The sequence below is a fragment of the Macrosteles quadrilineatus genome, unplaced genomic scaffold (genome assembly GCF_028750875.1).
Source record: "Macrosteles quadrilineatus isolate MER2022 unplaced genomic scaffold, UCM_ALF_1.0 Scaffold_4__1_contigs__length_99947679, whole genome shotgun sequence".
Lineage (NCBI taxonomy): Eukaryota > Metazoa > Arthropoda > Insecta > Hemiptera > Cicadellidae > Macrosteles > Macrosteles quadrilineatus.
Window position 1 is genome coordinate 63,265,210 of NW_026542597.1, and position 24,348 is coordinate 63,289,557.

Sequence of the window (24,348 nt, forward strand, 5' to 3'; positions counted from 1 at the left end):
CTTTCCTTAACTATATCTATATTATAGGGATAAATTTGGCCAAAATAAGATTTTATCAAATATATAAATGTAGCAAGTCAATGTTAAGATGTGACAGTGAATTTCAAATTTCCCGCTAGATAAGTACATCTAAGATCTGTCGTAGAGTCCGTCAGGCGCCACCGTCAGATAGATAACCCCCGCCATAACCTTTAGAGTGGAAGGAGCTCTAGGAAGTAATCACAGGACATTCAGTGCCGTACATACACATACACAAATTTTTACACGAAAAAATTAATATCCAGGCCAGCCTACACAAACTACTTCGCACCGACCGGTACACTGACTGACTGACTGATAAAAGTTAGCCGATACCCTGGAGACGTTGACCTTGGCCTCGGGGAGGGGGGAATCAGACAGAGGAGATCTTGAAGATCAAACAGAATGATTCCATGAATTTTTTTGGATCTGACGTTATTAAAAGACAATAGCAGCTACAAATACAAAATATATTGGAAACCGACGGCCACTGATCACACGATACAAGCCACGTCAAACCATCCCCATTCCCACAAAATGGCTGCCTACAATAGTTTTGTAAACTGGCTATTGAAGGTTCCTTTAACAAAATAAACGGTATCAGCATTCTGACACATACTTTCTTCCATAAGTTTGTCAACAACCTTTATCATGTGTAAGCGGTGAGAGTAAATTTACGAAAATGGGATTTGTACAATTTTGTTCAGTATTTAAAGGAAATACAAAAATTTTATCAAAATCGTTCGCCATTTTTGGAAAAACCCGATTTTCCCGTTATTTTATGGGGTTTTTAGGGGAAAATAACATAATTTACAATAACTTTTGAACCGTAATTTTTACAGAAATGGGATTTGTACCATTTTGTTCCGAATATAAAGGACTATCACATACTAAGTTTTCATCAAAATCGTTTTGGCCATTTTTGGGAAAATCCTATTTTTCATTATTTTATAGGGTTTTTATAGGAAAATAACATAATTTACAATAACTTTTGAATCGTAATTTTTACAGAAATGGGATTAGTACCATTTTGTTCACAATTTAAAGGGCTACAACATACTAATTTTTATTAAAATCGTTCGGGCCATTTTTTAGAAAATCCGGTTTTTCCGGTTTTTTCATCGGTTTTTATGGGAAAATCCCCATTAAAAATCAAAATTTAAAAAAAATTAAAAAACGCCTGGAGATACCATGGATTAGAACCTACATACCAAATTTCATCAAAATCGCACTATAGGTGTTGTCCCTAGCTCTGTACACATCCAGACACACACACACACACACACACACACACAGATATCACTTCGAAAACCACTTTTTTTGGTCCAGGGGGACCCAAATCGAATATATCCACTCAAAACTCAAACTGGAAAATTTTGATGAAAACAATACTTTCTCCATATACAACAATATACAATACTTTCTCCGTATAGGGGGAGAAAGTAAAAATGATTACAAGAATGAATATTTAATCCTAAAACATATTGCAGTTAAAAATGGTTATCCTAGCACCATCATAGATACAATACCCAGGAAACAGAAATCCAGAACCGTTAAACAAACAATTGATAGGCAAAATGGTCTGATAACAAGTTCGTATCTATTGAGTACGGCCGTGGATAACATGTCATGTTACGCGTAATATTCCGCGTGGGGCGTATCTCGCGTGGTGATATCACCGTAGTTTGAGTCATTTTCTTTGAGCGTATCTGTCCGAGTAGGCGTTTAGTCGTAAGTTTGAGCTATTTTCCTCTGTGTTTTGTTTTAGAAGTGCGGTGGTCTATTGGATACTTTGTTCGTTTTAATCCGCGTAAGGCACATATCTCACATGTCGATAATATATCAATCATATATCGGGTCAATTTAAACCTGTCTTTAGATTAATTCACGTATCGAGTCGTAAGGGGCAATTGCCTCGTACGATGTAGTTTGTAAATATGATTGTATAGAATATCGAGAAGGGCATCTGTCTCATTACCCGTGACTTCCAGTTTATCATTCATTCTGCAAAGGTAACAATTCATCACGCAACTTGAAATATCACGTGAATTAAAGTGCTACGATTCGTCCATGATGTTTGAAGTGCGAATGTGTAAAATTCGGTGCGAGAAAGGTGCACATTTTAATAACCTGTAAAACATTGTAATTAAGTCCCGTTAACCATTTCAATGCATGTATTGCCACAGGAGTAATGGTCATGTAATAAATATCGATTGATTACTAGATGTGGTTTGGGAGTTATGACATTGTTCAGCCAGTACGTCTTAAACAGTGCTGTACACATAAAGAAAAACTTAAACGAATTTAGCTCAAGGGGTGACCTTCATAGTTGCAATACTCGTAACCGTAGCCAACTTGACCTTCCATCCCATCGGCTCAGTAAGACTGCAAACAGTTTCCCCACTATGGCCATAAAGCTGTATAATAGTCTCAGTGTTGAGATCAGAGGCCGCCAGTGAAAGCGTTCGTAGCGCACATGTCTAGGGAGTTGAAGACTAGGCCCCTTTACTCTATCAGGGCATTTTTTGAAACCCCTGACTCAGTTTGGACATCATGATCCACCGCTTTGTATATAGTGTATATAGACAAAGTTTTAAAGTTTTATTTTTTTCATTTAACGCAATCTATCCAGGTATGGCTGGGCAACGATGAAGAACCGGTGGGTTTATCCGATTTAAATATAATTTATTTTTTAATGTGGGAATAATTAACTAATTAATAAACTATACTCTATATACCGCTGTTACAAGGTTGTAAAGAGTTTTCTATGTGATAATTTCATAATAGTTAACCTTTAATTCAAATCCCACTAATGCAGACTTTATTTTTGTAGATCGTTTTTTGTCAGATACATTTTTAAAGATTTGTTCGTGCAATAACGTCTATAGACAAGAACCATTATTTTTTACTTACGTTTTCATGTAAAACAGCTTAAAGGCGTCACATAGAATTTACAAATAAATTAGGTTGATGTATTTTAATACCATAGGAAAAGTAATACAGATTTCTTCAATAATTACTATTATATAAGTTGTGGTAAACTAACTTTGTTTCAGCGTAGGGGGGTTCTACTATTATCCAGTATATCAGATTGTTCTTGAAGGGGATTTGGTTGCTTTCTTGATTTACTTTTCTGGAAGGAGGTTTTCTTTTAGGCTAGACATAAGGGTTGTGGCATTATCTATTAGATAAAATCCATTGGTTATCTGGTGGGATTTAAACTCCGGACCTCAGGGACCAAAGGTCTGGCTCTACCACTAGAACGACTCGCTCCCCCGAGATGGATTCCTCATAGATAGTGGAAGGATGTTAAAATGTACAGCTAATTTATACTATGGGTTAAATTCTGCGTTCCCCTAGATACAGGTATGATCGAGTTTGATGCAGTCTGTTATGTAAAGTGTAGGTCTGGCTCGGTGTGATGCTATTGTTGTATAAGGATTTGAATGTTTTGCGAATATGGAGTGATACTACGGTCAGCATTTTTGTTCCAAAAACAGTAGTCGTCTTATCGCGCTCAGTCAACTAGGGAACTATTTGTTGGATAAGAACGCGTTTAATTTGATTGCGATGGTTTCCCACCTTTAGACCCTTTCTAAACAGTTATTACTATTGGAATACATATGCTGCATAAGCAGTATGTAGTTCCGCGTCAAAAATCCTATTTAGACTATGCAGTTTTGTTGTTAAGAGGTTCCATTGGACAATGCTTTGTTATTCACAAAGCAGACCTCCCTGGATGAAGATCACTTCTTAGTCTTAATGTTTATAACTTTTTAGAGAATTTTATTGCATAAAATATGGATAAGGCACAGAATGATGAATTAATTAAACAGAAAGTATAACAACAATGTTGTTGTGGACTAAAAATTTCTGTGAGGATGGATTTTGCTTAGTATTCATTGGTTTTTCATACTTACGGTTTCCCAACCTTGTCAGTTGAGTGAGAGACATGAGTAGGGAATGTTTTCAAGAGCTGTTAATCTAAGTATACAATCAACGCTAAAGATGAGCTGATGCTGATCACACAGCTGATGTGTTCAAAGTATAATGAATTGTATATTTTAAACATCATATACCACATACACACAAAGTCGTTGGATTTGTCTTAGTTGCGAGAATTGTATGCTTCAACTCTATTAAAGCTATGGTAGTAAAAAACCGGACATACCTTATTTTCCATTTCAAAATAAAAAAAGCGTCCTTCCTCTCTATCAAAGATTTCTTTTGTCATGGGATCCATTTGAAAATCAAAAATGAGGCCATTATATAGAGATAAAACAATGCCATTGTGTACGTTTTGTCTGGCAAATTCTGCTGCAGTCTTAATCTGTAAAAAAGTCATAAATGATTTTGAGGTAAACGTGATGCCAAGTGAAACTGTAGGATAATAGTCCAGGAAAATTAGACCAAAAATAGATCGTGCTTCCCAGAAAATCGTCTAAAACTAAAAAGTATTTAATACCTTTTGGGGGTCCAAAATAAGAGTTGAGTTTGCAAAAGATTTTGACGTGTGATTACGTTTTGGGAGTAGAAAAACTGCGAACGTTTTGCACTTATTTGAGGTTTTTCGCTTATTAACCTCAAATGCCACATTTCATGGTAATTTTATTAGTCAGTTCTTCAAGCGCAATAAATTATGTGTGACTGATATAAAATATGTCAAAGTTTGCTGAGCAGTTTAGTCGCAGTAGTTTATCTAAGATGTGTTACTTTAACTAGCATTACCAAAAATGTTATACCTTTTTACAGTTTTTGTCTTACGATTCCTTATAAAATAATATTATATATTGATGGGTATCTTTGGGGTATAGTGCTCAAACAGTAATCTAGAGGTCGCCGGTTTGTTCCTGAGAAAAGTGTGTTGTTTTTTGATGGTTCGAAACTGGACCCAGCTGTACTTGATCATTGGGCTTTCAATAAAATGGTCGTGACTTATGATACAGCTGATCTTGGTCAGTAACAAAACTACACAAGGCATCTCACTCCATTCTACAGTCATCCTTCACTCCGCATTTGGGTTAAAATACGCACTTAGGAGGCGGTACCATCTTAAATGGCAATGGTGATAATAATAAAGTAAACGATGACAGACAATAGTTCTAGACGATTTTTTGGTATGTATTATTATGTCTAATTTGCCTAAGCTGTAAACGCCGTGTTTTTTCCCCCTTTTTTTTCCTTATGTTGCAATTTTCAACATAGCCAAAGCTATTTATACAATGAGTTTTACCAAACGAAAGTAGCTATAACAATTATTAAGTATCATCGTATGAAAGATTTGGTAAATCTAGGACTAATAATATTGCTTATTAAAAACTATAAAACTACTCATTAAAATTGTTTTAAATGTATACGAGTTGTCGGCCCGTCCTACATACGGGAATGGAGTAGTCCATTAAAACTGTATATATAATTCAAGCACAGTTTAAGCAGTTCAAAATCTATTGTAAAGAAAAAGCTGCCAAGATGAATTAATGAAATAATGAATGAAATAATGAAATAATGAGTTTATTCCTTCAAAACAAATAAATACAAAATAATAAATTCACTTGGAACTACGTTGCCACATTTTCCAGTAATCGTGGCAAACGTAAAACAAACAAAAAAATTAAACAATTATATTTACAACTTAGTGAGTCCAGTCTCTTTACTTGAAAAATACAAGTTGCCGCTCTCTGTGGCGTCTTAAGTATAGCAATATAAAATTAGAGCTTAAAAAAATTAAATCCTAAAGTTTACAGAAATACTGTTATAACTAAAAATTTATTACCTTTTCGTGAAATGGAAAACAAATCGGAAATTACAAAAATAGCGAAACTTAACGGATTTATTTGAAGAAAAAAATAAAAAATAAATATTCTTTGAGTGGTTGATGTAAATTGTCATATTATAATATTATTAAGAAAATATACGTCCGGATAACTTAAAAGACAATGTTTTAATTTTGAAGAAAATTTATCTAAGGTCAAACAAAATCTGATATCTCCCGGCAGTTGGTTGAAGTATTTGGGACCATTATACTGATAAGAATGTCTGAACAATGACTTGTTTACTTTAGGTAAACGGAAAATGCCTTGATTGTTTTGTCTAGTATTATACAAAAGGTTGCTTGTCCCAGTATTTCCATTGCGTACATAGAAGAGTTTTAGAACCTTAAAAATATATAAGTGCTGAACTGGGAGTATTATTAATTGAGAAAATAACGGGAAAGAGCTTTCACGCTTATTAGTTTTAGTTATTATCCTTAAAAAATGATTTTGTGTAAACCTTAATTTTTTCAATATAACTTTTAAAAGTTCCGCCCCAGCATTGAATTGCATACTGGAGTCTTGATTGGACAAGAGCAAAATAAAGAGTTCGAAGTAAGATGGTATTACAAATGTTTTTTATAAAATAGAAAACTCTTATAGTATGTTTAATTGTTGTATGTAGTGTGGAAATATGTCTGTCCCAGTTTAGATTTTCATCCAAAACTACTCCGAGATATCGAAAATGCATGACCTTTTCAATTGTTTTGCAAATGCATGAAATTAAATTACAATTTGAAGAATGATAAACTAGATTGTTTGGAAAGTTAAAACTATTTATTAGACTGAAATTTATGTATTTTGTCTTATCAACATTAACCTGCATTTTATTTGCTTTACACCAATCACTCAAAAGCTGAAGATCTTCTTGGATGTAACCGTAAAGAGTGAAAATATCTTTTTTGGGAATAAAAAAACGCAATGTCGTCAGCAAAAGCACATACGTGTCCATGGAACGGAAGCTTGAGAAGGTCATTAATAAATATGAGGAAGAGGGTTGCAGAGGTAACTGATCCCTGGGGAACACCTGTCCTGACATGTAGAGGAGAACTTAGTTGGTCTAAGATCTTTGTTTGCTGTATTCTGTTTGAGAGAAAACTAGAAAACCACTTATTAGCTACACCTTTAACACCAGCAGCATCTAATTTAGATAATAAAATATTATGGTCAACTAGATCAAATGCTTTTTTAAAATCAACAAATAAACCTGTTGCTTTGTTTTTGCTATTTAAACTTTGATAAATTTTATCTGTGACTGTAATTAGGGCATCTTCTGTCGACTTTCCTTTCCTAAAACCAAATTGAGAGTTGCTGAAAAAATTTAAACCATCCAAAAATGTTGTAAGTCTGACTTTCATTAATTTCTCAAAAACTTTAGAAAAAACTGAGAGCAAACTAATAGGTCTGAGATTGTCTAATTTTTTTGACGAGCCTTTTTTATGAATGGGCACTATGATGCTTTGTTTTAGTTTTTCTGGAAATGTACCACATGCAAAACTAAGATTAATCATGTGGACTAAAACAGGTGCTAGGATTTTAGAGACAGTTTTTAAAAGTTGAACAGATATTTGATCAAAACCTGTTAATTTTTTATTTTTCAACCCATTTATGGTAGCCAAAACTTCGGGAATGGTAGTTGGAGCAACAAAGAAGGAGTGGGGACAACAATGCAAGGGTCGAGGCTGGGGAGGGGGAGGCCCGTTGCAGCTTTGACCTTGACATTGGACAGAGATAAAATACTTGTTAATCTCTTCGGCAACTTGTTTGTGATCATTTAAAATTGTTTTGTTTTCCAATTCAACTTCAGTTACATTTTTCTTATCAGCTGTACCTAACACATTATTTAAAACCTTCCAATATTGAGAAGAATCCCCATGACAATTATTAATTTTGTTAGCTAAAAATTGGTTTTTAGCAAAATCAATATCTTCTCTTAATTTGACACAGAACTCGTTAAAATACTTGCCAAAATGTAAATCAAAAGGCCTTTTCCTATACAACAAGTACAACTTCTTTCTTTTCGATATCCTTTTGTATAAATTAGTATTTATCCATGGACTTAACGATTTAGATTTTTGAAATTTATTGTACTTAAAAGCTAACTTAGATTTGTTTATTACAGTACATAGTTTTTTATAAAATATATTATAACAATAATTAACATCATTTGAAAGCAAAATATCTTCCCATTTTTCATTTTCTAACTTTTCTTTGAATAAAATAAAATCAATTTTATCTTTTTGTTTGAGTAAGCTAGAATCATCTATTATTTTACCTTTACACATTAAATCAAAAGTCAACCCCAATAAACAATGATCTGTTAGACCAATATCAAAAATAACACTTTTAAAAACAGTTATGTTTGGATGTCTTACAAAAATATGGTCTACGAGTGTTTTCGACAGATTAGTTATGCAGATTAGTTATTAACGCATGGGATCATTGTTATTTCCCAACCTTACCTCGAAAATTTGAGTGGCAATAGTTATTTGTGTAACTAGTGGGGAAAGTGGCACTTTGCTGCTCGCCTGCGGCTCGTGCGTAAACATTGCTCTCGTGTTCAGCAAAGGCCTTTTGCACTCGTGTTACACATTATATTTTTCCTACGGTCACTATAAAGCATATAAATAATTAGTCTTTCAAACACTATAAAACACGTTTTTAGGTTCAGCTGGCAACACAAATAGATGCCCTAGAGAAAGTAGTTCCCGGTCCGTATCACTCCGCTTTTTTCCTGGGCAAGAAATGTGCTCCGTGACTTGAGAGTATAGTTCAGTATTTTTTTTGTAATTTGAAGTGGTTTCCGGGCCTATAAAAATGCTTTAAAGGTATTTTCTTGATTATTAAGATCGTAGGAATGTTTTAAAAAACATTTAAAAGAAGAGTCCACAAAGTTCAGAAATACCGAAACTATAAACACGAAATGACAGGTTAAATCGTATTTATAATAGTCAATCAGCTGCTCATAGTATTATTATCTTTAAGTGTTGCCAATTTATTTCCAAGCGTACACGGATTACGTGCATAATAGAACCACGCTGTTTTGTTTTGTTTCGTTGGAATCCTGATGTGCGCCAAAGTATAAACCGTATGACAAAGTATAAACCGTACGACAAAGTATAAATATGCAGCAATTAGCAGCTTTATGTACTCTAGACAGTACAAGGAAGCCAACTTTGTCGGGTGACTGTAGGAAAAATATATTTTCATAAGCTTTCTTTTGAAAGCTCGTGAGCTTCGATTCGTATACAGCAATGGTTATAGAATCTTACTTATTTCCTATAATCAATGACAAAATCACAGAGTAAATAAAATCACCTCATAGTTCTATAGAATATGGAATATTTTTATATTCAACCAGCTGTTAGTTATAACAAATTATATTGAACTAAAACAAACTAATGATTTTAAAGACTGCTCAAAAAAATTAATGAGATGATTTAGTATTTTACTATGTATATTTTAATAATCTGTCATCCTCTTACCGAATAAATGAAGGTATAAATGATTATAGCTTTACACATAGTATAAATAAGTCAAAACTACGTATGCAATTTCATTTTATCCAAATACTGATTTTGTGTTGCGAACGCTGAATGTTTACAGCTGTTACGTTAAGCAAATGATATTATAGTAAAAGATAGTCTAGAATGTCTACGTCGGCTGCTAGAGTAAAAAAAAAAACTAAAACTTAATTTCTTAAAAACTTATACCCTAAACTAAAATTATGGCTTTGACATTCCCTAGTTCTAAAAACTATCTTTCTTTCACCACAAAAAATCGTGAAAATCCGTCAAGTAATTGATTCAGAACCGTGAGATATAAAAAAACTTGTCACGTTTTAATATATATAAAATGATGATGATGATAGTAATAAATGCGTCGGTTTGTCCGTTGCATGATAAGGAGTAATTTTTAGTCAGGTTTTGAGAAATTTAGCACGAATGTGTAGGGTTGCATCAACGTGGGTGAGTTTGCACGGATCACAAACAAGGGGTTATGGGGTTTAGAAAGTTTTAGATGTTTTTAATTGTTTATCCTTAAGACATAAAAGTGCCTATTTTAACTACAACCATCTTGTAGAGCTAGAAAACTAACCAATTTTCATACTAAAGCATTATTGTACTAATGAAGGCTATGGAAAAAAAAAACTGTTTGTCTAGAAGTCTCATGTAATCTATTCTCAAAAAGAATAATTTATTTTTGTAAAAAAACAACTTAAAATGCAAAAAAAAGAAAAATGAAAATAAACGGTATCAGCATTCTGACACATACTCTCTCCCATAAGTTTGTCAACAACCTTTATCATGTGTAAGCGGTGAGAGTAAATATACGGAAATGGGATTTGTACAACTTTGTTCAAAATTTAAATGACTGCAACATACTACATTTTTGGGGAAATCCGATTTTCCGTTACTTGATGGGGGTTTTACGGGAAAATGACATAATTTACAATAACTTTTGAACCGTAATTTTTACAGAAATGGGATCTGTACTTTTTTGTTCAGAATTTAAAGGGCTACAACATACTAAATTTTTATCAAAATCGATCGTTTTTTTTTTAGAAAGTCAGATTTTTCCGGTTTGTATGGGAAAATCCCCATTAAAAATCAAAATTTCAAAAAAATGAAAAAAATACCTGAAGATACCACGGATTAGAACCTGCAAACTAAATTTCATCGAAATCGGACCACAGGTCCCTAGCTCTGTACATATCCAGACACACAGACACACACACACAAACACACACACGCACACACCCACACAGACATCACTTCGAAAACCACTTTTTTAGGTCCAGGGGGGCCAAAAACGAATACATCCACTCAAAACTCAAACTCGAAAATGTTGACGAAAACAATACTTTCCCCATATACTATGGTATAGGGGCAGAAAGTAAAAATATAAATAATGTACACTTTTTTCATAATAAACCTCACGAATTTCAAGTTGGCTACACAACAAACTGAACATTTAAAGAGGATGTCCACATTGCAGGAGATTAACTACCACTAAAGGTGTCAATCATTATGTTTTCCAGAGTTATGCGTTGGGTGTTATTTTATCATTGTAACCTATCATCGGCACATACCTTCAAAAAGTAATTTTTTACACGATAATAAATTATAATCTTATGATGGTATTAACAAATTTCTTTTAAAAATGATGCATTAAAATGTTTTTAATTTAGAAAAAGAACTTTTTAATACTAAATCAGCTTCTCCTGCCTATCACAATATCAAAATTTTTTTCCATATTCAAATAGAAAGTTTGTGTGTGTTTGTTTTATTATGCATTCATTCAGAAGTAAACATAAAATAAAAGTAAATACTTCCTTTGATATCCAACAAAACAGTTCATATGTTTTTTTTATATATATATTTATGTCATCCAGCTATATTTTATTGATTTTCAAAATACCCTCCCTATCACTTATTTTATTCATAGTTGCAATGTGAAAGCCACGCCAACTTAGAATAAGTGAGTTTGAATGTAACAAACGTTTATTTTATTAAAATTATTCCATTTTTTTAGAACGTTTTAAGTCGGTTGTGTTTTTTTTTATTATTTCATGATATTTAGTGAATGTTTAATTTTTTATATATTTACTATTACTTAGTATACAGAGGGGTGCAAAAGTAGGTATACAGTAAGAAACTGTTTATAGAAAAAATATATTCATTTATACAAAATCCAAACTTTTTCAATTTATTTTTAAAGTATTAAGACTAATAAATTAACTCTTAAAAATGTTATACCATGCAAAAACACTCACTTCCTCGTGTGTTCAAACCTTTTGCCTATTCGTACTGTATACCTACTTTTACAACCCTCTGTAAATGAGCCAAATTGTTTGGACCGATCAAAAACGTCACAGAGCAATTATTATTTAAAAACTGCTTGAGTCACCTGTTCAGGTTACATAATCAATGGTTATAAAAATGAGCGTTTAAATGTTTTGGTAAATATATCGTATTTACTAAATGCATACTACTTTTTATTTACAAACAAATGACTTAAAACCCGATTAAAATTGATTCAATGACAAAAACATTAGTGAAGTTAAGTCTCAATAGTTCTTTTTTTAATTTCAAAATTATACAATTTATTGCCACAATTAATTGTAAGTCTAGGAACATATTAGGGACATTTTAGGACATAAGGGAAATCGGTCTTCGGCAAAAGTTGCACAAAATAATACTGTTCAAAAACACATAGGAAACATGTGTTTACAATTTTATCGTATTGAAATATTTTTGTCATAAATAAATTGTTTGATTCGTAAATATTATGTTTTTTTCATAAGCTATTCTAAACCTTTCATTTGGTACTCCAACTGAACAAATATATAACTTCAGTTAAGTTAGCTGTATGAAGCATATTTTGTTACTAAAATGACAAATCTTATATATAAAAAATGGGTTTTCCTATCCGAGTTCGTTTGGCTCTGCTGAGCGACCGATTTTCATGATAGAGGTATAAAATTGAAGATATGCACGCACAGATTTGCCATCAAGCATCGGCATATATTTAAATACTGTATTACTCGACCAAAAAACATAATTTGATTCGTTTTTGAATTCTCACATTAATTTAAGATGCATTTCACACGCAAAAATTATATAATCCTATATTTTCGTCTAAGAACTTTCATAATGTTGAGATTGTAGCACAACGGATTGAGTTATCAAATAATTAAATAACTTACGTCATCAATCCATAAATTGCTGTGGAGTACGCGTTTCAACCATCAGGTCATCCTCAGCTCCACTGTCAGCTGTGTGTATTGTGCTGAGGATGACCTGATGGTTGAAACGCGTACTCCACAGCAATTTATGGATTGATGACGTAAGTTATTTAATTAAGAACTTTCAGTTAAATTTCACAAAAGCAATTAGTTATTCTAATTGGACGAGTTTCAAGCAAACGCAAGCTGAAGAACCAACATAAAAACCATTTTTCATGAGGTTTTTTATTATTAAAATTCAATAGCTCCAGTATTGTTCATGATTTTTATATGTTTTGGACTCAAAATAATCCGTAAAGTGTAGGCTTTCATTTGAGATATTGATCGTTTGAATCAGTTAAGCTCATGATATTGTAATTGATTATTTCTAGGATTTAACATTTATTTTTACGCTGCGGAGCAGCATGGGTCCTCTCATACATGTTAAATTAATAAAAAACATAACATTAAACATTAAAAACATAAGTTTGTAAGCTAAATTAAATAATCATTAGCAATGATAACAGCTTTATCGTTAATTTAAAAAGTGGCAGCAACAAACCGTATTTAGTAGATTTAAGTATTGAATTTAATCTAAAAATAGTTATTTTAATATAAAACATATACCATAATCTCCGCAATTTCATGCAGATTACAACTGTGCAAATGTATTGATAATCGAGCCAGTATGAACAGAGATAAAGCGTATTTTGTGAGCGCAAACACGGAAACGCCATAAGACGTAATGAGTAAGAGAGAGACAGCTCAGACGTTAATAAACAAGCACACTACAACAGTTTACTTATTCTCCATAAGAATAACATGGGAATTTTTAATTAACAATTTTTTGGAATTTTCTCCGTAACCATTAGGCGCATTATAACGCTTCAATATACTAAATTATTTGTTTTTTTAAGCTCTACAAAATAGTTTGGAAAGAAATTTCAAAATTTTATGTTTTTAGGGTCAAAAATAGGAAAAACCCATTTTTACCCCATAAAAGCCCCGATAAACCCCTGTTCCCATGGTCCGATCATGCAGGTTCGCGATCTCGTTCGAATAAACGTAGGTTTACACGTTTGTACCAAATTTCATCAAAATCGGATCATTTTTGCTCGTGTTATCGCGCTAACGGACATATATATATATATATATATATAAATATATATATTATTTTCTTGTATTTTTAGGGCTACTAATATAATAAAATTAAAACATATATAACAAAGTACCCTTTTAGTAATTATTTTATTTTTCATGACGACATGTTTCGGAACTAAGTCCATTGTCAAGTCATTTTTACTATAACCTCATTCTTTAAACTAACAAAATTAAAAATATAATCATATGTAAAAATAATAAAATATGTTAACTAAATCTTAATACATTTTGGTATTAATTTATTCATTATACTATATGAATGTTTTTCTTTCTTTCCTTAGTTTTCCAATTTTATCGTAGATAGCTTGGTTTAATTTTGGAATCATTGTGTTGAGTATGTTGTTGGGGTCCTTTTTGTTGTGTATATAAATATTTAGCTCTTCTTTTACATTAAGTTTCTCACGTTCTTTTTCAAATTCTAAAATTGCTAGATTTTCTTTCATGTTCTTATAACTGTGGTCTGTGTTCATTATTTGGTCGGCGAAGTTCGACTTCATTGATGTTTGATTTTTTGATTTCAATGCTTGTAGATGTTCCTTGAATCTTGTTTTAAAACTTCGAGATGTTTGACCTATATAATAATTGCTACAGTCACTACAGTTTATCTTATAGATTCCTGATTTGTTGTACTTTTCGTCTTCATTATCTTCTGTGTGTTTGATTTTTTTATTGATTAATTGGAATATATTGTTCTTAGTTCTGTAACTTACCCTTATATCCGAATTTTTAAATGTATTTCTTACTGCTTTAGTCATATATTTGTTATAAGGTATACATATATATTTCTTTTTCTCTTCATTTTCCGTTGTTTTATTTTGCTATACTATTCCAATCATCCTTGGAGTCATAAAATCGCTACTTTCCATTCACTTATCCACAGACTTATTAATATTCCCTTGAATAAAGAAAATTTCAAAAAAGAGAAAAATACCATTAAATACTTAGCAGAGAAAAATGGCTACAGGGCAAAAATGATAGACAATTTGATAAAAAAGAAATTGAAAAACAAAATACAAAAGCAAAATAAAACAACAATTTTAGAATTTGAAAAAGAACGTGAGAAACTTAATATAAAAGAAGAGCTAAATATTTATATACACAACAAAAAGGACCCCAACAACATACTCAACACAATGATTCCAAAATTAAACCAACCTATCTACGATAAAATTGAAAAACTAAGGAAAGAAAGAAAAACATTCATATAGTATAATGAAAAAAAATAATACCAAAATGTATTAAATTTTGTTAACATATTTTATTATTTTTACATATGATTATATTTTTAATTTTGTTAGTTTAAAGAATGAGGTTATGATAAAAATGACTTGACAATGGACTTAGTTCCGAAACATGTCATCATGAAAAGTAAAATAATTACTAAAAGGGTACTTTGTTATATATGTTTTAATTTTATTTAAATATATATATATATATGAATTTGAACGGATGGTGTTTTTGGCCTCTAGGGACCTCAAAACGAAAAAAAAATCGGTCCCGGGTCCAGGTCTTACCATGAGTACTACGGTAATAGCTTATTCCCTATATGGGAAATTCGCTAAAAGAAACTCCAGAGAAAAAAGAAAGTTGACAAAACATAATTAGGTCACGCCTGCAAAATGATTTGCCACATGTAAGAGCTAATCCACTTGGTCTAATAAGACAAAGGCTAGAGATAATGAATCAATAGAGGAAGGAGAGCGCCGCTTAGTTCTTATACGGGAAAGACTAAACAATGAAAAACTTAAAGAAAGATACTACAGGATGAGCGTGAATCGTCAGCGATTGGAACAAGAATCTCCAGAACAATACTCTGAAAGAATTGAAGAAATTAAGATTTATCATCATGGACGAACCAGAAATGATTATCATTTCATAAGAACAGAAAGACTGGCAAACAAACTAAGTGATGCACGAAGATCTCGTGGATTAGTTTTTTTTCTTTAAAATCAGTAAATTCGCTGATACCCCATGTGAGATTAGCCAAAAACAGTTGTATCAAAAACAGAGAGTTGTCCATATTTTATTAGGCCGAATGAAAAACTAAATGTCTTTACCTAAGACATCGCAATGTCAGACACCATCTTTTCCTGCAATCGAGGTTCTTCTACGCTAAAAAGAAATAAAGTACCGTCTCAAGCCTTTTGGAATGATATGAAAGTTATTTCTCAGTCACCGGCACTAACAAATCTCTTAGAAGTAGAACAAAGGTTGTTTTATAACAAAAGCTTTAGTAGCATCATTTGAATGGTTTCAGCCAACAGCTTTAGGAATATTATTGTTATTTATTCTCTTTTCTGCACAAATATAAGCAAAATAAAAGTTGGTTATTTGAAGTTTTCAGAATTTTTTATGCAACAAATATTACTCTTAAACATAATGTTATACAAAATACCAAAGGGAAACTCGCCTAGTCATTTTGGTGACGGAACCACGTTGATCGGTAAAAGAATCACAGAGAAATTGGTGAACATCCGTATAAAAAAAATACATTGCCACAAACGAATTGAGAACCTCCTCCTTTTGTTGATAGTAGGGACAAGTTGGTTAAAAAGAGAACTCTCGTAGTTAGTTTGTTATGGATACATGTTTTTACAATTTTATTACTTTATTTATTTCATTTAGTAAAATTATAAATTAATAAAACACACTTTTCCCTGTTCACGTAGCAATCCTACGGTTGGATTCTTGGCATTGACCGTCAAGTCAGAGATATGACAGTGGATAAGATTGAGGGGTGACGAGACTTGGGATTCGCGGACTCGATGAAGGAAAAATGAGAGAAGACCGCGAACTGAAGAGGTTTAGGGAATACATGTGCTTTGATGGACCATTACATTCTTTATGTAATATAAAGAAATATATAACTAAATTTATAAAAATTTAAAATCAAGTTATTTTGTTAATTTAAATTTTCTACTATTTCAATTAAACTTGGACTTTCTAAATTATTGCATAGAGTGTTTTTTTTTCCAACGTTCTTATTTGGTGATGCGAATTTTTTTTATTTATCTTTATCACCATTACACTGTTAATCACACCTTAGCAAATAGAATTTTTCGGTCTCTTTCACCATTAAAACAACCAAACGAGTGTAACCTTATTTCAAGAGAGGAGACATGCGATTCGCATGTTATTTGTATCAATTTGAACTATTTTAGTGTTTTTGGGCTCTGGAGACATGACAATGAAACAACAAGTCGGTCCTGACATGAGACCTACAATAATAGCTTATTCCATAAATGGGATAAATGGTAACACAATTTAAGACTGCAAATACTGTTCTTACCATTATTTCTTCGTGTGCATCTATTTCTTTTTTTATGTTCCAGAAACCCTTATCAATATAAAGTGCAACTGCATAGCCCTTGTAGATTTCCTTTCGATTGAGAAATTGTTCCTATAACACAATTATTGTTAAACATTTCCAGTATTGCAATTTACATATTTACATATTTCAATAGAATACATGTTTTCATGTTTTGCGAGATAGTTACATTATGAGTTGTCAATCAGAGGTAACGGAACAAAACATTTTACACTTTACGAAAACGTGGTATTTAATAAGATTGAGATCAGATGGTGCTGATATTTTTAGTCAGCTGCACTCCACGAATGTTAAGTTCCACCAGACCCCAACCGTTTGTTGTATTTAAAGGGCCGAAAGGGAGTTCATGTGCATGTGAAGATGCCTAATTAGGTTATGTACCAATGACTCTCAAAGGTTTTATGTTCTTAAACAATGCCATGAAACAGCTGTCAGCTTAACTGCAGTGTACATGGATTGCTTACAAGCCACCATATCCAAGCTTCGCAACGGGAAGAGAATGCTAAAGAGAATAATTTGTTCTATGAATATGATGTATAACAAGTAAATAACTCATAAATAAAAGTCCACAATGTTGGTAAAGCATGAACGAAATCATTTTTAAACACGTATTAATCAATTTGGATATTATAATATTAAGTGTACTCATAAAATACCATTAAAACTTTACAAGCCGTCAGGGTAGTGTCCTACGAATTTTCCTAGTATTAAAATAAAAAAATACTCTGTCCCATAATCCTGTTGTATATTGGCCCTATTCATGGAAAAATTATTGACATACTCCAAACTTTCACATCTACAATATTAGTTCTTTCCATTTAAGTCATTAAATTGATCATTAATGTACCAAAAGTTAGCCTATTCAGTGTATTTTGTAGTATTCAGTGCCACATTCCCAAAATATCGCATATCATGTAAGAGATAAAAAAAACATATCTATAAACCATCATACTTAGACAGTTCTCAATTTGTATCACAGCTTTTTGTTGCTGGTGAGTTAGCTGTTGTCATAAGGTCAAACAAACAATAAATAAATATATAAATTGAGCCGTGACTAATTCCACCGGGCGAATGTCACGACTCATATTCAATGGTTCAAGTGTATTTTTTTATAGTGGGCTAGTTTAGTGTGTCGTTTTGTTACTTCCACGACCCCGAACAAGGCTGTGGGGTTTTGTTCCTTTTACTCTTTCCGCCAGCAACTCATAGGTTCAGCGACGTCAGAGCCGTTTGCCTCGCAGAGGATTTTCAGAACAAAGTATTCTTTTACATCTGTCCCTATGCTTTACCTTTTGCAAAGCAGTTTTGTTGATTGTTCATTCCTTTTGTTCTGCTACGCAATGGAGTAAATTTTAGTACGCCCTGCGCGCCTTTTGGGGCCCGTGAGGAGGACATGAAGCAGACCCGAGCTATTTTGGCATAGAGGAAGTTTGTTTCGCCTTGCTGTCTCTGGGATTATGGCCTACCTCTCCGTTCTGCTCGTTTTCCCCTCCCGTGCTGCTCGCCTAGGAGATGGACCTTCAACTGGTAGCAGAGAAGCTTTTCCTACTTGGGGCCAATCTTTTGGACTTTGGGATGCCCCCTCTCTGCCCAGTTTCATCGCTCCTCCACCTAGTGACTGAGATGCCCTAGACAGTTACCGCCTAGTTACCGCAAGTTACTACTGTTGTTATTTAGTGTCATTTATTGTTGATTAATTTTTAGATTTTTATATCAAGATTTAAAGCCTATTTATTGTTATTTTTTGAGAAAAATTTATTCTATAGTTTTTAGTAATTCATTTATAAAAAAAGAAATTTTTCAAGAGCATTTATTTTTGGGGCCCCTAAATGTTAAATTGTTGCCAGTTATTTAAAGGAAGAGTTTTTTTTATATATCCATTGTTGCAATTTTACAAATTTTATTTTATTAAGGTTAAAACTGATTAAATTTTACTTTGACTAAAATTAGCCTATTTGAATTTTTTAAATTAATGTTTGTAAGTTAGTAGGTCAGAGTGGTATCTAAATTCCTTTAAAGTTTTTGAGAGTATTTAATTCATGTATTGTTGTTGATTTTGTTGTTATGTTTATTTAAATGATTAATTACAGCTCGTTTCTCTCAAATGGCGTGTTGTTCTTGAACCTCCATCCATGGTTCTCATTTTGTTAAGTAAAGTTTTGTGAGCCGCTCCTCGGGCCTGCGCATGGATCACGCTTCCATTTCGTTAGTCTGGGTGCAGGCACGAGGGCATGGTTCATCTGGTAGCAGAGCGTGGTTATGTTGGCTGCGTCCTGGGTGCCTTGTCGTGAAACTTGGTTTCACGACTCGGATACTTAGAGATGCGATCACCGTCCGCGTTCTTTTTTTTTTTTTTTTGAAGGACCGTGGATGGATTGGTTTCTTGGAAAGTTCTGGCCTGGCAGTTTTGGGAAAAGGTCTTGTCGTTGTTGTGGTGGGGCGTAAACACATTTTATTAGGAGCTCGCCCTTTGGCCGAGGCACCGGGTGGAATTGGTAGTAATGACTTGCATCCTTAGGGAGCAAGGGAGTCTAAAGCATGGTCATGTGTCAAAGATTTGTGTGTACACCCCATCACACAAGTGTTAGGTGTTGTCTAGTGTATGTATCGGTGTGTGTTTGTGTGTGTGTACGTTCGTGGGTCATTTGTTGTTTTTTTTTTGCGATACTTGCGGTATGAATGGGCAGGTTCTTCTTTTGGGCCCCATCAGGTGCGTAGGCATCAACGTCCAGAAGCCTTAGGAATTAAATTTCTGTGTTTTGTTTTGTAAAAAAAAAATTTTGTTGTCTGTTGTTTTGAGTCAAGTACTGGTTGAGACTCGGTATGGCGTCAATTGTGCCAGAATATTTGAGGAAGCCGGAGCTGGTGTACGAGGTGCGGTCCCGGGGGGAGACTCCTGGAACTGATGTACGCACTTTGCGTACTCAGTTCAGACAAATTGCTAGCATGCCTCAAGCTTGGGTTGAGTCTCTCAGTTTGAATGAGGAACTGGAGGCATGTAAAGAGAGGATGGAAGAGCTAAGTGGGGAAATTAATAGTTGGAGTAGTTTGCCTATGGGCTCAGCTAAGGGTTCGGCCATGACACAGCTGACGCACTGGCGTAAGCGTCTACTCTTGGTTTCAGGGCAACCTGAAATCCAGGATGAAGACAAGAGTTGGGTGGAGGCCCTAATTCTTGAGCTGGAAGGAATTTTGGAGAGTATTAAGGCAGGAAAGTCTGTCAAAGAGAAAGTTGAAATTTTTGAAGACAACCGTTCTTCGGAAATTTCAAACGAAGTTCCGGGAAAGTCAGTTGATGATGTGACTCCAGTGGGTACCCCCCAGGCTCCGCCTACGCCAAGTACACTGCTCCAGTTGCCTGCAAATGTTCAGATGTCAAATGCAAATGTCACACCATCCCCCTCTCACACGTCCACCTTGGCTGCGGCTACGCTGAATGTCCAGTCCCCATCTCCCTTCTCTTCTCAAGTCCATAGTTCCCCTTCCATCTCTAACTCCTTTGGCAAACTTCCCCATCCCCTTGCCTCTGTCCTGAGTGGTTTCCAGCCGGTGGACGGGTTAGATGTGAATGGTCTTTGTTTTTTTCTGGAGAGTGTTTTGCGCATGCGTGAATACACTGACATGTCAGACGCCACTTTGATGGAACTCATTGCTCCATACTGTCTGAAACCGTTGGGGGACAGATTGCTTGATTGCTTGCGCAGAGGCGTCAGCTTTGATGTTTTTCATAAAGAGGTTTTGGAGCTTTTCATGCCCCGTCGGGTCATGGAAAAGCTGAAAGTTGAGAGAGTTTTTCGTCCTCAGCAGCCAGCCGAGTCTCTCAGCCAGTACGTGGGGGACATTCGCACGGTGGAAAGGGTCTTGCGTTTGGGGATCAGTGAGCTTGAGCTCATTGACATTGTGCTTCAGGGGTTGAAGCCTGAGGAACGCTCCCGTCTGGTTTTTGCGCCACGACCTTCATCTTTTGCGGATCTGGACAGACTCTCCATCCTTTCGAGATCTGTACAGGACGCTGATTTCCAGAGAGACCAGGCAGCGGGGCATCTTCCCCTAGCTAGTCATCATGCTGTCGTAGCACCCGTGGGGTTGGGTCCCGAACCGCCGCAGTGGCAGAGGCAGCCCGTTGTTTGTTTTGGTTGTGGGCAACCAGGTCACATTCGGCGGCATTGCCGTCAAGGTGGAAATTTTGGACGTGGTCCAAAAACTAGTTTGCTCACAGGAGGAAAATCTGCCCAATCCTTCCTGTGAGGTTGTTGGTGTTAAAGTAAAGGGCAATAATTTGAAAGTTTTCTCAAGTAAGTCAAAGTCAAAGCCTATTTACGTTTCTGTTGCCTCCCCTTCTGGGAGTGTTGTGCCTGTGACTGAGCCTCTGCTGCGGGGGATTGCGGGCCTTGCTTCCATGGGCGTGAAAGCGGCGCGCTCAACTTGCCCATGTCTCAACATCTTCATAGGTTCCACGGTGCAGAAGGCCCTAGTGGATTCTGGGTCATCCCGTTGCCTCATTTCCCTGTCCCTTTTTGAAAAACTTGAATCGTCTGGGCTTATCAAGCAAGTTGAGCGAAAAACTCCTATCTGCTGGACTGCGTCAAATTCACCCCTTCCCATCATCTATGAAGCCCGTTTCAAGTTCAAAATTGAACATTTTTCTTGGGTTTGGAGTTTTTGGGTGGCGAAGGACCTATGTTTCCCTGTCATTTTGGGAGCGGATTTTATCAAGCACACTGGCCTAATTTTAGATTTAGGCAGAGGTCAGTGTTTTTTCCGATTTGCGAGACGGGTATTGATATCTTTTGCTGATGAAATTGGTGGCGGTGCTGCGGTAGTTGAGCCTGAGATACCCAGCAAGCCAACAATTGATCCGTTAGGGCATCTGACTACTTGCGAGGCTGAAGCCATCAGAACCTTGTGTTCTCGTTTCCCAGATGTGCTGACGCCAAAGCTCGGAGTCACTAACCTGTTAGAGTACGAGATTCGTCTCACAGATACCCGTCCCGTTCGCTCTCACCCATACAAATTAGCTCCACCCAAAATGGAAACACTCAGAAAAATCATTGACGAACTTCTGGAAAATGGTGTCATTGAACCTTCCCGTTCGAGCTACGCTAGTCCAGCTTTTCTCGTCCCAAAACCCAATGGCAAGTCCCGAATGGTTCTGGACTTTCGCAAACTGAACGCGCAAATTGAAATCGACTCTGTGCCTCTCCCCGATTTGCATTCTGCGTTTGATTGGTTCGGTAAGGCCAAGTATTTTACTGTTTTTGATCTGAATCAGGCCTATCATCAGATTCCTTTGAAACCTGAGTCTCGACCTCTCACTGCTTTCTGCGTCCCGTGGAATTTGTATCAGTTCACAAGAGTTCCGATGGGTCTTGCTGTGGGGGCCCAGACTCTCACCAGACTCCTTGATTCCATCTTTCATGATGTCAAGTTCAAGTTTGTGTTCAATTACCTCGACGATCTCTTGGTGTACAGTGAGAGTTTCGAAGATCACCTGATTCATCTCGAAGAAGTCATGAGTAGATTGAATAGGGCTGGCCTTACCGTGAATCCTGACAAGGTTAGTTTTGCAAAGCCGGAAATTTCGTTCCTTGGTCATCTTATCTCTCATAGAGGCGTCTGCATCGACCCCGCTAGAACCCAGGCTATCAGGGAGTTTCCTCCTCCCAGAGATGTCAAGGGTATTGCTAGGTTCATCGGCATGGTAGGTTTTTACCGACGCTTCATCCCCAATGTTGCTGAATTGGCGGCTCCCCTCAATGAGCTTCGGAAGAAGGGCACCAAGTTTGTCTGGGGTGAAGCGCAGCAGACGTCTTTTGACCTTCTCAAGGAGGCTATCATGCAGCCCCCTGTTTTGGCGATGCCGGATTTCAATCAAAACTTTGTCCTGCAAACAGATGCTTCCTCCGTCGCAATTGCGGCTGTGTTGTCACAAGACGTGGATGGTGTTAGGCAGCCAATTGCGTACGCCTCACGCACTTTGAGTCCCTGCGAAAAGAAAAGCTCTTCTGTGTATGAACTCGAGTGTTTGGCTGTCGTGTTTGGAGTCAATAAATTCAGACGCTTTTTGGAGCACAAAGAGTTTTTATTGGAAACCGACAACCAGGCACTCTCGTGGCTTCTCGCACATCCACGCCAGCTTGGGAAAATTGGTCGTTGGGTTGTCCAAATATCGTCCCTTAAGTTCCAAGTGCAACACGTTCGAGGCACTCAGAATGTGATTGCGGACACACTATCTAGGATGTACCATTCACCCGACGATCATCCTTCTGACCAAGAGAAACCGGGTTGTGCCGTGCTCTTGGAGTTTCCACTCGCCTTTTCTGATTTCATTCCCCATCAGCTGAAGGATCCTGAGCTGGCAAAGATCATTGGTGAGCTTCAAAATGGGGGAGCCCACCCCCCATATTTTCTGTCCCAGGGTGCCCTTTGCTGTCACGCTCGACAGCGAGGGAAACCTAAAGTTGTGCTGCCTAGTCTTCTTATTCCTATGGTCTTTGAGTATTTTCATTCTTCTCCTGTGGGTGGGCATCTAGGTATCCACAAGACCATTGCGAAGGTTAGGGAAATGTTCATCTGGAAGGGTATGGATCGGGACCTTGCTGCTAGGGTGCGTTCCTGTCAAACGTGCTCACTGAGCAAGCCCGCTCAAAACACCAAGTTTGGTTTGTTGTCATCTGAGGTGGCGGAAAGACCTTTGGAGAAGGTTTTCATTGACTATGTAGGGCCTCTCCCGCGTAGCAAGTCAGGAAATAAGTTCCTACTTGTTTGTGTGGATGCCTTCTCCAAGTTTTGTTGGCTTTTTCCCTTAAGGAATGCCACTGCACAGCTCACCGTGCAGGTACTTCGAACTCACCTCTTCCAACATTTTGGAATACCCGCCACCATTGTTTCCGACAACGGAACACAGTTTGTTTCCCATCTGTTCAAAAGAATGTGCTTTGGGCACGGAATCCGCCATGTGACTACTTCCCCTTACTATCCACAGCCTTTTCATGCTGAAAGGTTCAATCGCAATCTTCGCTCCGCTCTCATAGCTTTCCATGCTGACAAGCAGACCACCTGGGATCAGGAACTCCCTTGGCTTCAGTTTGCTTTCAATACTGCTCACCATGAGAGTCACAAGGCGGTCCCTTTCGAGCTGTTTCTAGGCTATCCGCCTAACAACCCGTTAGCGAATGTGTGGGGAATTGGCGACCTTCTGCCACCTCCTGGTGCGGCTAATGTCAAGGCAACTTGGCAAGCGGCCAGGAGAAATTTGATCAGAGCTAGGGAATTGGTCCGGAGGAAGCACAATCGTGGTAGAA

General features: G+C 35.9%; 1 protein-coding gene across 1 annotated transcript in view; it reads right to left on the reverse strand.

Annotated features, from left to right (window-relative positions):
* Positions 1 to 24,348, reverse strand: part of LOC128992247 (uncharacterized) — a 55,218-nt gene that overhangs the window by 13,426 nt on the left and 17,444 nt on the right. The window contains exons 7-8 of the mRNA XM_054415723.1: positions 17,006 to 17,116; positions 4,190 to 4,348 (exon numbers count right to left, since the gene is read on the reverse strand). Coding sequence (XP_054271698.1) covers positions 4,190 to 4,348; positions 17,006 to 17,116 — 270 coding nt within the window. The remainder of the gene's footprint in view (positions 1 to 4,189; positions 4,349 to 17,005; positions 17,117 to 24,348) is intronic.